Consider the following 13,235-nt stretch of genomic DNA (forward strand, 5'->3'; position numbering starts at 1 on the left):
GGCCCCCAAATAACTAAATCCGTCCCTGGTGAGGGGGGATATATATTACCAGTGTAATATATTAATGACAATATTATTAAGTGTCAATTCATTCATTCATTCATTCATTTTCATTAATCACTTTATCCTGCTCAGGGTCATGCTGGACCCAGGGTCTGTCCTAGGAACGCTGGATACAGTGCAGGAACACACACCGTGGTGTAACTCCGATGTATAGCTGCATTGCATTCTGTAACTTTGAGTGCAGTGATTTTGCTTTCTCCACTGCTTCTACTGTATGTTCAATTTCTCATTAAAATGATGCTGAACATCGCTGGAAAATAGTGAGAAAAGGAGATTCTTTTTTGATCTTTTGTTTTTAGAAGCTAACAGTGAAATTTACCATTATGCCTTAAGATTTTTTTTTTAATGTCCTCCTGTAACATCAGTGTAACAGTCAACCTCTAACTTCTCACAGGAATTATGAAGCACCAACTAACAAAGCACCAGAATTGCTAAGCACATCACAAACATTTCAGTAAAAACATAGTTAACGTGTTTCAGGGAAGAGGTTTGCTGCAGTCTTGCCACAACCATCATCAACCATCAGTCGACCATCAGGATTTTTGCTGAAAGGCAGCAATAGGTTTTGGATACTAAGAGCAATTAATAAGCAGTAAATACTAAGTAATTATTATTTTCAAGGACTATAATTTTACTTGCATTCATCTGGATCATGTTAGGGGTGAATACTTTTGCTCCATGTGTTTTTGTAAGAATAAAACGATAATTGTTATTATTATTGTTGTTGGTGGTGGTTATTTATTTATTTATTTATTTATTTAGTTAGTTAGTTAGTTAGTTAAAAGAAGTTCTTAGGAAAATTTAGGGGTGCCAAAAATTATGGCCCTGACCGCATCTCTGCCCCGTCACGTGTCTTGTAGCTGTCACTCCGTCGCAGCGATGTCGGTGCCTGAATCCCGAATTATCACGTAGTGCACTATGTAGGGTGTAGAGACCATTACGGTATTGTGTACTACTTAGTGCACACATATAGGGGTCATGGAGGCATTCAGGATACAGCCAGTTCTACTGTTTGTCACAGAGCCGGAAGTAGTCGAAACTGGCGCCGTGGTTAAAAACAAAGCCGCGTTCGTGCTGTTCGACATGAAAGGACGTTAAAAACGTGAACAGCTGGGAAATGTTTTAAAAGATTATGTAATTAGCTAATGTTAAAGTTAAAATGGATGTATCATCTCTCATTAAAAAACTCGGTAAGTTGACGTCTGCGTTCTGGCTAATGTTAACTACTAAGCTAGTCAACTTTAGCCGTGTATGTTTGACAGTTTGGGCTTTTGGGCTCCGAATGATTAAAAAAAATAATTTATTAAATAAACAATTTATACTTGGAAGGTCTGTTGTTTGGGAACAACTAGTATCGACATCTAACTTATATTTATGTGCACGGTGCTACACTTTAAAGTGTCTGAAGTGAAAAGTTTGATAAGGAGTTAATGTCCATAGCTAGCTGTTAGCTTCCTTTACAGTATACCAATTCTTACAGTATATCTATTCTTAACGCTTAACAGACGCGATTTCCATAATGATATCTAAACTTACAATTACACCTGGCTTTAAAATACCAATTTAATATCCCTGTATTGGGTTATTATATTGTCATTATCCAGCTAGTGAATAGAGCTCTGAGCTAGTTTGGTGTTGCCATGGTGATTTCTTACCGTTAGCTATCAGCTCTAAGTTGTTCAGCGGAATAATAACGAATTCATATTTATATAGGATAAACATGTTCAAATATGTTTGAAAAGATACTTTTAAAACATAAAAACAATTTATTTAGAACAATAGATATATTTATTGTGATATTTAAAGTCTAAAAACGGATCAGATATCCTGGGAAAATCCTATTGGAGCCGCAGCTATGAATATGCAAATATATGCTAATTAAAACGCCCCCTTTTCCCTCTGCCATCCCAAACAGTCTATCACTTATACTTTCTAAATTAGCCTTAAAGGAAAAGTCCACCCTGAAACATATTAAATATGTTTATATTTATAGTGATTCTGGTGCTAATTTGTTGGTTGGTGCTGTATTATTATTTATTATTTTTTATATTATTCCTGTATAAAGTTAGTGGTTGTGTGTCATGCCGATGTCACAGGGGGCCATTACTAATGCAGGTACAAAGGAGTTCAATAGGAGAAAAAATTGTCCATTTTCAGTGACGTTTGATGTCATATCATATAGTAATATCAAGGTTTATAATCAGTAGCTGCGTTTACAGGCACATCAAATTCTGTTTAAAGTCTATATTCAGGTTGCAGCCATATTCCGAATACGATGTTTATGTATGTCCAGGCATCGGAATATTCCTGTAGACACGGTTGTTGTAAGAAGCCTGAGTTGCCATTCCTAAATACATAGCCTTCAGCTAAGCATCTGTTAGCACCCACAATTCCTTGTGGACTGAACATGCGCATATATCAACTTTCAGTGGATTTTCTGATTAAGGTGTTTACATGCAACAAATGTCTGAATAAAACAGGCATATTCCAGGGGAATCGGAATTTGTGGAATCAGAATCGGCCAATCAGATTGTGGCATTTACATGACTCAATACTAATTAGAATATTACCAAATTCAGATTAATATCGGAATATTGATGTGCATGTAAACGTAGCCAAAATGTGGTCTTCAATCGTGCAAAAGGTTTATTTTATTCTGAGCTGATTTTTTTTTTTAGTGTAAACTTCTTTAACTGACCTAATGAGATATTTTCACTTTGGTGTCCTGCATCACCTACACTGCTGTTCAGCTTCCTGCTGAAAGTGGCGCAGTGGGATTTAACCCTCGCTTCATTCTGTGTAAAGAGAAAGATGCAGCAGCGCTTTAATCCTTTAGTCAGTCCAGTTCTCTCACTTCCTCATCTGTACTCTTTGCTCAAACAGTTCAGCTTCCAAAGCGAATACTGTCGTTAATGCCATTGTGCTCGTCAACTCATATATCTCTAACTACCCGAATAGAGTCTCCGATGTATAGCTGCATTGCATTCTGGACCACTGAGTGCAATGCTTTTGCTTTCTCCACTGCTTCTATGTTTGAGTTCTCATTAATATTCAGTTCAATTCTATTTTAAGTGTATAGCGCTTTTACCAGTGGACATTGTCACAAAACAGCTTTACAGAAATATATAAATTCAGGATGTACATTTTAAATTTATGAATTTATCCCTAATGAGCAAGTCAGAGGTGACAGTGGCAAGGAAAAACTCCCTGAGATGACATGAGGAAGAAACTTTGAGAGGAACCAGACACAAAAGGGGGCCCATCCTCGTCTGGGTGTTAACGGGTAGTACAATTATAAATAATTCCCTTCTATAACTGTGTACTACATGGTCAAATTGTGTAACCAGGAAATTTCGTTATAGTTTTCACATGAAGTTGTGGTTTTTTTTTTTGGGTTTTTTTTTTTCTTTAAAGTTATCAACAGTTCACTGACGGAGACCTGTGTGCAAAACTGTTTGTGGTAAATGCAGTCCTAAAGCTATCATAGCAATTGTAGTCCTAAGCCGTTGTAGTAAAACTGTTCATATCAACTGCAGTCCAAAGCCATCTTTGTGATTTCTAAGTGGTACCATCCACAGTAATCTCATGTATCTTTAGGCTGTTCACGTGGGGTCGTCCTCAGCAGCTGCGAGAGGTTTCCAAGTGATGAGAAATCCAACCAGAAGTAGGGCATCAGGGAATCAATCAGGCAGGTCCGGAGAGCAGAAGGGGTCAGGATCACTGGTATCTCAGGAGTAGCGTTTGTAGCTCGTCAGAGAGAGAGAGAGAGAGAGAGAGAGAGAGAGAGAGAGAGAGAGAGATTTTTTTAAAGCAGTGTCCTCCTGTAACATCAGTGCAACAGACAACCGCTAACTTCTCACAGAAATTATGAAAATATAGCACCAGAACTGGTAAGCACATCAGACATATTTCAATATAAACATATTCAGTGTGTTTCGGGGTGGAGGTTTGCTTTAAGGATAGGCAGTCTTTCAGTCCATGCATGAGTGTGAAATGCCCGTGTAACAGTCTGGACGTCATGTTAGGTGATCTTCCTCCAGGGCATGTTCAGTGGATTTTTGTTGCTGTTGTTATTATTGTTTTTCTTTCCCCAGCTCACTCGTTAGTGGAGATCCGAGTTCGCTCCCTGAGGAACATTGTCTCCAAGCTCCAGCTCAGTCTCGTCTCCCCGTCTGATCTTGTTCAGGAGCGACAGCTCTTCATCAACCTGCTGCACTGGTTTAACTTCCCTGAAGTCCCGCTGCAGGAGGAAGTGCTGCAGCTCATTAACACACTCGCTACGGTACTGTAGCACAAATTATCACACAAACTACACTACAACCTGGACCTAAAATCTGCCAGTGTGTATTTGTAATGCACTCAGATTTTTGGACCCTAGTGTATTTTAATAAAACGAATAATCGCAACTTTCCAAAGTGTACGTGAATTCCACCGGAATCACTCCACTTTTCAATGAAAGTGGGCGGAGCTATTCTCGAGTAAGGCTTTCATTTGACTTAGCCTTACCAATCACAAAGATGATGTCACTCATCCCTGCCACATTGCTTTGGATGTTTCTCGTTTCTTTAAATGAACATCTTTGTTTTCCTTTCCTTGCTTCCCTTTCGTACTTTGTAGCTCCTCCCTCTGAGGAAGAAAGGAAATGATGCACCGTTTTTTCTCACCGAAGCATCGCTTTAAACCGACTTTAGCAAATTCACTTACTGATGTTTCCCAATGATTTTTTTTACTATTGTGACACGCTGTATTAGCGTAAGAGTTCAGCAATAAAAATGGATACATTCCACTGTCCCTCTACACTCGCTTTCCCCTTGACTTTCACTCAGTGGAGCAAAAGAGGTCAAGAAAAACATCACGAAAATTCCAAAAGTTTTATTGAATATGAAGTCCTAAATTATAAATCTAGAATAAATTATAAATCTGGCAGAAAATTCATAATATCCATTTGGGGTTGTTTACGCAAAAGGTTTATGAATTCCTGGATTACACACTCTGTAGGTGCAAGCTTGAACAATCCTGATTATTCCTGCTTGTGCTGTTCTGCCTGAGTGTTGTGGCCAGCTGGGAGGCTGTCAATTAAGTGGGCTCATTAGAGTATTTAACGAAACACACAGGTTTGGTATCATACACACATCTGAAATATTTTATTACCATGCTCCTTATAACTTTCTGCTGTAAAACAATGTCATGCTCCTTGTACATAACCAATCACAATGTGTGATGTACAGTCAATGCATCATCACTATACAGTCATGTATTTAAAATTGAGTTGATTTTATGTAATATTTAAATCTTGACTGATAAGAATAGATCGACAGACACTCAGTCTGCCCTGCTATCTTTTGATTTATGTCTTTTCTCTTGTACGTTAAAGCATCCAACCGGAGCCTTTATGTTGAGAGATGTAGGCGGAGTGGACTTTCTTACACAGCTCCTGTCCAACATTGACCCCCAGCTTCGAAATATCACAGAGACGATCCTCGACCAGCTCTTCCATCTTCATATTTACCCGCAGAGCACTTGCTCTGACCAGCCATTGAGCTCCGATTTTCAGCCTGGTAAGCTTCTAATGCACGACACAGCGTGTGACATTATGTTGATTTGCAGCACGGCATAAAAGAACGTCCTCCAAGAGCACCACCCTAACAAAGAGGACCAGCGGCATCTCTCATTCACCATGCCAGTATAAAATTGATTTATGGCTCCTCACTGAAGCTGTTGTTTAATATTCTCAGTGGAGGAGATGTCAGTTAGAGGATATTTCCAGCAAAATGCACCGAGCCAAACAGATGCTGCGCCACCTCCCAGTGTATCAGGTACGTGCCCTCATAAAAAATCTGTCAATATGAAAAATCTCATAATAACTCATAAAATGAGGATATTTGATTAGAATATAGAACTAAATTGTTTCATGGATGTTCTACAACATTAAATGCAACTCTTAATGTATAAATATTGTGCCTTCATAAAATAAATTATAATTTTCTTTCTAGATTTATTAAATTGCTGTGGTGTAAAAGGAATAAAATACTTTGAAATATGCTTTTATAGGAAAATAATCGATTTTGGGGTGTAACACTCATGCTTCGCATCACTGATGCTTCGCATTACACTAATCTATTGTTGATTATTTTCCTGGAACAAAACCTCCCCAAGTGCTTTATTCATTATATACACATCCATTCTCCATTTTATCAGATAATCCTACCATATAGGCCACTTTGTACATGTACGATGTTGGTCTAGCTTGTGGCTATATAGTTAGAAACTAAAAGTGATTTCTTTCATTTTTTTCACAGTAATTTCTATCAGTTGTTTCTGAGCACAGGACACTGTCCACCCCCCAGCAGTGACACTTACGTGTTTCTATTACAGTTATGGTGGTTATAACGACATGTAAACTAGTCCCATCATGTAGTGTGCCAATATAAATGATATTGTCATAAAGATTTCGTATTCCTGTGCGTGCAGCATTACTTGAAATCTTCTAGAGAGAATTTTAAACTCTTTTTAAAGAGACAAAAATCAAAGAAAGTGGTGTTTCATGTGTGACACAGTAAAAGCCCTGGAGGAGCTTTAGGACGTGAGAGGTGGCTTCGTGAGAGTGTCAGTGACAGGTGGCGAATTTCAGTGATGGTCTTCAGTGAGGTTTGTTCAAAGCATGCAGCAGCGTTCAAGGTTCAGCACAGGACAGGTAGGCCTCGGGCGCACTTCCTCGGGCGAGTCTGCAGGGAAATAGAGTGAACAGAGTTGCTGCATGACATAAAGCAAACAGCGTGTCTCTGTACTGATGGTGTGCATGGTTTTTATTCTTCCTTGCCTTGATTTCCAGTCAGAGAGACTTATCAATATTAGTGTCAGTCAGCTGTGGAGGCTTGACTCCGGAATCCGCCTTGCAAATGTGCGTGTCCGTGGTGCGGAACTGATCGGGGATTAGTGGTACTTTAATGGTAGGCCTGGCATCACCCTATAGCACACTAAGTTTCCGTTCACTAAATAAGAATAATGGAAACGGTGTAATGAAAATGTGTTAAAAACCTTTGTGAAGTTTGCTTCCTGGACTCAAAAGCAGAACAGACAGAATATCCAGACCACTGATTACAGTTGGCCAGTTTCTAATCATTCTTCTCTCCCAGCTATTTCCACAATACACCTCTAAATATAACAGCGCCATCATTTTTACTGTGCCATAGTTTCCCGTTTAATATAGACATTACATTTCTAAAATTCAGCAAATAAATGTTCTTGTCCCCTCCTCAGGTCAGCTGCACAGTGTTCAAGACTGTGCACTACACAGCATAGCCTGAAATATCACGGCATTAATCAGCCATTTAAAAACGAAAAAGATTGATTTAGAAAATCTTTTCTCATCCTTTTTTACATAACAAAAAAGCCCAAAGGAAACAAAAAGATCAAATCCCCCTAACTGAAAGATATTTTTGAGGATGATTTTCCATTCAATCATGTTGTTGTGAGAGGGAGTGTCTGTGAGAGGGGAAAAAAAAGGACTAGTATAGCAGTGTGCAGCCTTTGCAGAGAGTAGATGTGTATAAACGAGTAGGCGAAACAAGTAGACGAGTTTTTTCATATAAAGATGTGGGCAAAATCTATACCTTAAGAAGAATTATATCAGGTGAACAGGATAAACTGTCACCCCACTCACTACTAATGCTGAATTATGTATGAGAGAATGTCTAATACAAATCAAGTAAGCCCTGCCCTCAGTACATCATTCTAGACACACATTTAAGGCAAACCCAGGCTTTGTTGCATTTCAGCTCCAGGGTCTCCAGTTCGATCTTAAGCTCTGGTTACTCTGTGTGCATGTTCTCGATGTGTCTCTGTGGGTTTCCTCTGGGTTCTCTGGTTTCCTCCTATTGTATTCCTGCCTCACGCCCAGTGTTCCCAGGACAGAATCCTGATCCACCTGATCCACTCTGACCATGAAAAAGAGCTTACTGAAGATGACTGAATGAATGACTTAGAAACAGATTATTACTTTTGATCAGTACACTTTACGTGTATGCTTTTGTTACATTTTTTTTATATGAGATTAGCCATTTCTCTTTAAGGGTGCGGTGCCATATTTTTGCAGGTCCTTGCACTGCCTGTACTCTTCCGAACTGGTGCATGGTGTTATTCCTGGAATCTGTTGAAGCCCCTCTTTCACATCAGCACTGAGCTATCCTTGGTTTTAACCTTCCACGTTCTCCCTGGTTCGTCTTTCAGTCGCTGATATTTCTCCAGCCTCTCCCTTTGGATGTCACAGTTACTTGGGATTGCCAGATCTATCACCACTACTGTTTTCTGCACCTTATCTATTATTTACTCTTGTGTGCAGTTCAGAAGTGTTTGTACTGTGGCATTTGCCATGGTACATCTTCAGTTTCAGGCTGAGACAGGAGGCTTCTTTTGATGATGTTTACATGCAGGGTGACTTTCACTGTAAATGTGGATGAACCTCTTTTTTTGTGAGACAGTTTTGTGAGAACCCATAGTTTTCTCATATATTTAGCCTCATTCTTTAGGCCTGCTGTTGTAGTAGCATTGCATTAGCTCCAAGTCTGTTTATGATTCAGTCAAGTAGCCAGCTTACCATTTGTAAGAGTTCTGCTATGAGCTCTAGGACTTCATGTGTAATGTGTTTTCATCATATCAGATTTGCATATGAATGTTTTAATGTACTAACCAGTAATCACAGATGTGTAACATTTGCCAACTAGCTAACTTTAGCTATGCTCAGCATTATCTCTAATTATCTCTAATTGTTAATTGTTTATGTTTAATTAATTGAGGAATCTAAATTGTTTAGTTTCTTTAGCATTTTTGGAAGGAGTCTCCAATGTTAGCACTGGTAAACCTGGTAAAGTAACAGTCAGAGGTAAAGTGCTAACTATGTTTTCATTACAGAGGGGTATGTGGTTTCTCAATAACTGCATTTTTTTGCTTATTAACTATATAAAGGGGGAAAAAAGAGAGGATAGTGTTTATAGGTGTTATAAGGTAAGTTTTGTGGCTTTTTCACAACTATAAATAGATAAAATATATGATGTTTTTAATTAATAAATAAAAAAATTGGAAGAGGGATCAAACTAAGGAATAAAACACTTCAGGATGTGCAGTTATTGGAAAATAATCAACATTGGGGTGCTAACAGAAACTCCGCTTCATGTCGAGCCACCTCACACAACCTAGAATCCTAGAACAGTATTCAAAGTGTGTATATCTATTTTTTTTAAAAGTACTGTAATCTATCTGTCTGTCCTGTGCTTTGCAGCGAACACCTCTGTAAGATGCTTAACGTTTTCAGTTTTTCCTTGGTTGTCTTTGACTGCAACTGACAGACACATATTATCATCGAATGAAAGGTGTGTGTGCTCTGAGCTCATCATTACTGTCATACTGTACAGAATAAATCACCTCTTATTATCACTTATTAGAACAATCGAGGATCATGTTTGAAATGTCTGACCTCTTCCTTGTTTAATGTACAGCTCTTTGAGAAGCGATAATCCAGACTTAGTGCGGACCACCTGCGAGCTTCTGCGAGACGTCATCATGCAGGACTTTCCAGCAGAAATATTCCTGCAGCGGCCAAGTATAGTGCAAGTAGGTTGTTATCATGCATAATGTTTTAAATAAAATTCAAATGTTTACTGGAATTTAGGGGTACAGAGGCCACATCTCCCTTATAGGGCTTAGCATGCAAAATGTCCTTCATTGCAGATTGATTGGCAGTGAGGCCATGCTTTCTCTCCTGGCACTGACAGCTACAGAGGTCATGCCTCCTGACATGCATAAAGACCACACTGCCTTTATTACTACTGTCAAATGCGGAGGCCACACCTCTTTAATTGAACTGACATGCATAAAGACCACACTGCCTTTATTAGTACTGTCAAATGTATAGGCCACACCTCTTTAATTGAACTGACATGCATAGAGTCCATGACTTCTTTGCTCGACAGATGTATACTGAAGCCGTGCTTTCCTCACTGGACTGACTGGTAATGAAGTCACGCCTCCTGACATGCATAGAGGCCACACTTCCTTCACTAGGACTGACAGATGCAGAGACCATGCCTCCTTTACTTGGACTGACTGCCACTTACACCACACTTCCTTTACTTGGGCTCAATGTATAGGGGCCAGACCTCCGTCACTGGGACTTAGAGGCACAGGAACCACAGAGACTGAGAGACACAGAAGCCACACCTCCACCCTGACTGACAGGCACAGAAGCCACACCTCCACAGTGACTGACAGGCACAGAAGCCACACCTCCACCCTGACTGACAGGCACAGAAGCCACACCTCCACAGTGACTTACAGGGACAGAAGCCACACCTCCACAGTGACTGACAGGCACAGAAGCCACAACCCCACCCTGACTGACAGGCACAGAAGCCACACCTCCACCCTGACTGACAGGCACAGAAGCCACACCTCCACAGTGACTGATAGGCACAGAAGCCACACCTCCACAGTGACTGACAGGCACAGAAGCCACACCTCCACCCTGACTGACAGGCACAGAAGCCACACCTCCACCCTGACTGACAGGCACAGAAGCCACACCTCCACCCTGACTGACAGGCACAGAAGCCACACCTCCACAGTGACTTACAGGCACAGAAGCCACACCTCCACAGTGACTGACAGGCACAGAAGCCACACCTCCACAGTGACTGACAGGCACAGAAGCCACACCTCCACAGTGACTTACAGGCACAGAGGCCACACCTCCACCCTGACTGACAGGCACAGAAGCCACACCTCCACAGTGACTTACAGGCACAGAAGCCACACCTCCACCCTGACTGACAGGCACAGAAGCCACACCTCCACCCTGACTGACAGGCACAGAAGCCACACCTCCACAGTGACTTACAGGCACAGAAGCCACACCTCCACAGTGACTGACAGGCACAGAAGCCACACCTCCACAGTGACTGACAGGCACAGAAGCCACACCTCCACAGTGACTTACAGGCACAGAGGCCACACCTCCACCCTGACTGACAGGCACAGAAGCCACACCTCCACAGTGACTTACAGGCACAGAGGCCACACCTCCACCCTGACTGACAGGCACAGAAGCCACACCTCCACAGTGACTTACAGGCACAGAAGCCACACCTCCACCCTGACTGACAGGCACAGAAGCCACACCTCCACCCTGACTGACAGGCACAGAAGCCACACCTCCACCCTGACTGACAGGCACAGAAGCCACACCTCCACAGTGACTTACAGGCACAGAAGCCACACCTCCACAGTGACTTACAGGCACAGAAGCCACACCTCCACACTGATTGACAGTCACAGTAGCCACACCTCCACACTGATTGACGGTCACAGAAGCCACACCTCCACAGTGACTGACAGGCACAGAAGCCACACCTCCACAGTGACTTACAGGGACAGAAGCCACACCTCCACAGTGACTTACAGGGACAGAAGCCACACCTCCACAGTGACTTACAGGCACAGAAGCCACAACCCCACCCTGACTGACAGGCACAAAAGCCACACCTCCACACTGATTGACAGTCACAGAAGCCACACCTCCACACTGATTGACAGTCACAGAAGCCACACCTCCACACTGATTGACAGTCACAGAAGCCACACCTCCACACTGATTGACAGTCACAGAAGCCACACCTCCACACTGATTGACAGGCACAGAATCTGCACCTGTTGGCTAGGAATCCAGTATGATGGTTTTCTGCTTACAGCTTGCCATTTTAAATAGGACGACTGTAAATGCTATAGAACGCTGCAGCAGGGGTATGAGGGTTACGGGTTATGCAGTGAAAGGAGCTGCTGGAATATTGATTTACTTGGTTTATTACTACTAGACATATTTTTTTCATTTTCTTCTCCCCAGAATCTGGTGCAGCTTCTCAGTGTGAGATCAGAGAATGATTCCAGCTCGTTGGCTCTCCACGCTCTGGCCTGCCTTCAGCAGCTCTGTGGAAACCTGAAAAGTCGGCTGCGCTTCCACAGAGATGCCAGCTTCTGCTCAGCCAAGCACGGTATAACACACCCGACTTAACACACACCTCTCCACAACTCTGCAACGGTTTTCTCACTTATTAGTACATTTCTTATTACCTGACTGCTATGAAATTTTTGTCACCAATCCTTATAATAGGTAGCTATTCCAATTGCTGATAATGTTGGTGAAAATATAGTAGGTTTACTGGTTTTTACTAATACGATGTGTTGATTTCTCATTTTTAAATAAATCCTAGAAGGACACATACTTCTATTTGTCCAAATTAAGTATCCTTACAAAAAAGCTGCTTTCTGAATGGGACAGAATTTTTTTTCTATCTGTTCTTTATAGATCCACTCTCTCAGAACTCCTCGACGTCGTATCCTCAGGAGGCCAGAGGGACCCAGAGGTCAGGGGTTTCAACCCCGGAAGATTTGTCCCCCCGCCCTTCTGCTCTAGGACGTCCTGGTATGAGAGTCCGAGGGGACGGACAGGACGGCGATGCCGCCTCCACCAGGTTCCTAATAAATCATTGTACTATTGTCGTATTATTTTATACTGACTAATGTGATCATTTCTCCAGGTTGATGCTGCAACACAATTGCAGTTTGTAATGGGGTCTTTTATAGAAAGGGGACAGAGCTAAGCAGCTCTGTTCCAGCTGGTCTAAAATAAAGTAAACAACTCTCAAAAAAAAAATAAAAAAGATCCAGTATATGATTATTACGGCTCTAGAAATTACAGCATTATATTAATCTAGCGTGTTCCATCTCGGTGGAAGAAAAATTTTTACAGTGACAAGGAAATCAAGGATGAGTGTCACACCTTCTCCAAGACTAAATCCAAAGTTTTCGTATAAAGCAAAGTGAAATAATTCATTACAGCTTTGGTTTGTTTTGTTTTCAAAAAATAATACAGAATCCGGCTGCGATTTTTAACACCGTGCCTATAGCAGCTGATTACAGATTCTCTTTGACTCCGTGTGCACAGCAGCAGCAGCGGCAGCTCTCAGAGAGAATTTCCCCCCGGGCCCAACCTGGAGCCGGATGGCGAGGATCCGCCGGAGCTCCGGGTGCATCAGTGGAACATGGCCAGATTTTGCATGGAGACCCTACAGCACACACTTCCTCTCCTCAGGACAGGTGAGAGTTTGCTCTCACTTTACTCT

At 41.6% G+C, this 13,235-nt stretch overlaps 1 protein-coding gene across 1 annotated transcript in view; it reads left to right on the forward strand.

Moving 5' to 3' along the window:
* The first annotated feature begins 1,077 nt into the window (after window positions 1-1,077).
* rttn (rotatin) overlaps window positions 1,078-13,235 on the forward strand; it is a 62,648-nt gene continuing 50,490 nt past the window's right edge. The window contains exons 1-9 of the mRNA XM_034298235.2: window positions 1,078-1,253; window positions 4,158-4,345; window positions 5,438-5,621; window positions 5,799-5,879; window positions 9,341-9,431; window positions 9,558-9,672; window positions 11,957-12,104; window positions 12,419-12,584; window positions 13,058-13,209. Coding sequence (XP_034154126.2) covers window positions 1,223-1,253; window positions 4,158-4,345; window positions 5,438-5,621; window positions 5,799-5,879; window positions 9,341-9,431; window positions 9,558-9,672; window positions 11,957-12,104; window positions 12,419-12,584; window positions 13,058-13,209 — 1,156 coding nt within the window. The 5' untranslated portion in view covers window positions 1,078-1,222. The remainder of the gene's footprint in view (window positions 1,254-4,157; window positions 4,346-5,437; window positions 5,622-5,798; window positions 5,880-9,340; window positions 9,432-9,557; window positions 9,673-11,956; window positions 12,105-12,418; window positions 12,585-13,057; window positions 13,210-13,235) is intronic.

Source organism: Pangasianodon hypophthalmus, chromosome 22 (genome assembly GCF_027358585.1).
Source record: "Pangasianodon hypophthalmus isolate fPanHyp1 chromosome 22, fPanHyp1.pri, whole genome shotgun sequence".
Classification (NCBI taxonomy): Eukaryota; Metazoa; Chordata; class Actinopteri; order Siluriformes; family Pangasiidae; genus Pangasianodon; species Pangasianodon hypophthalmus.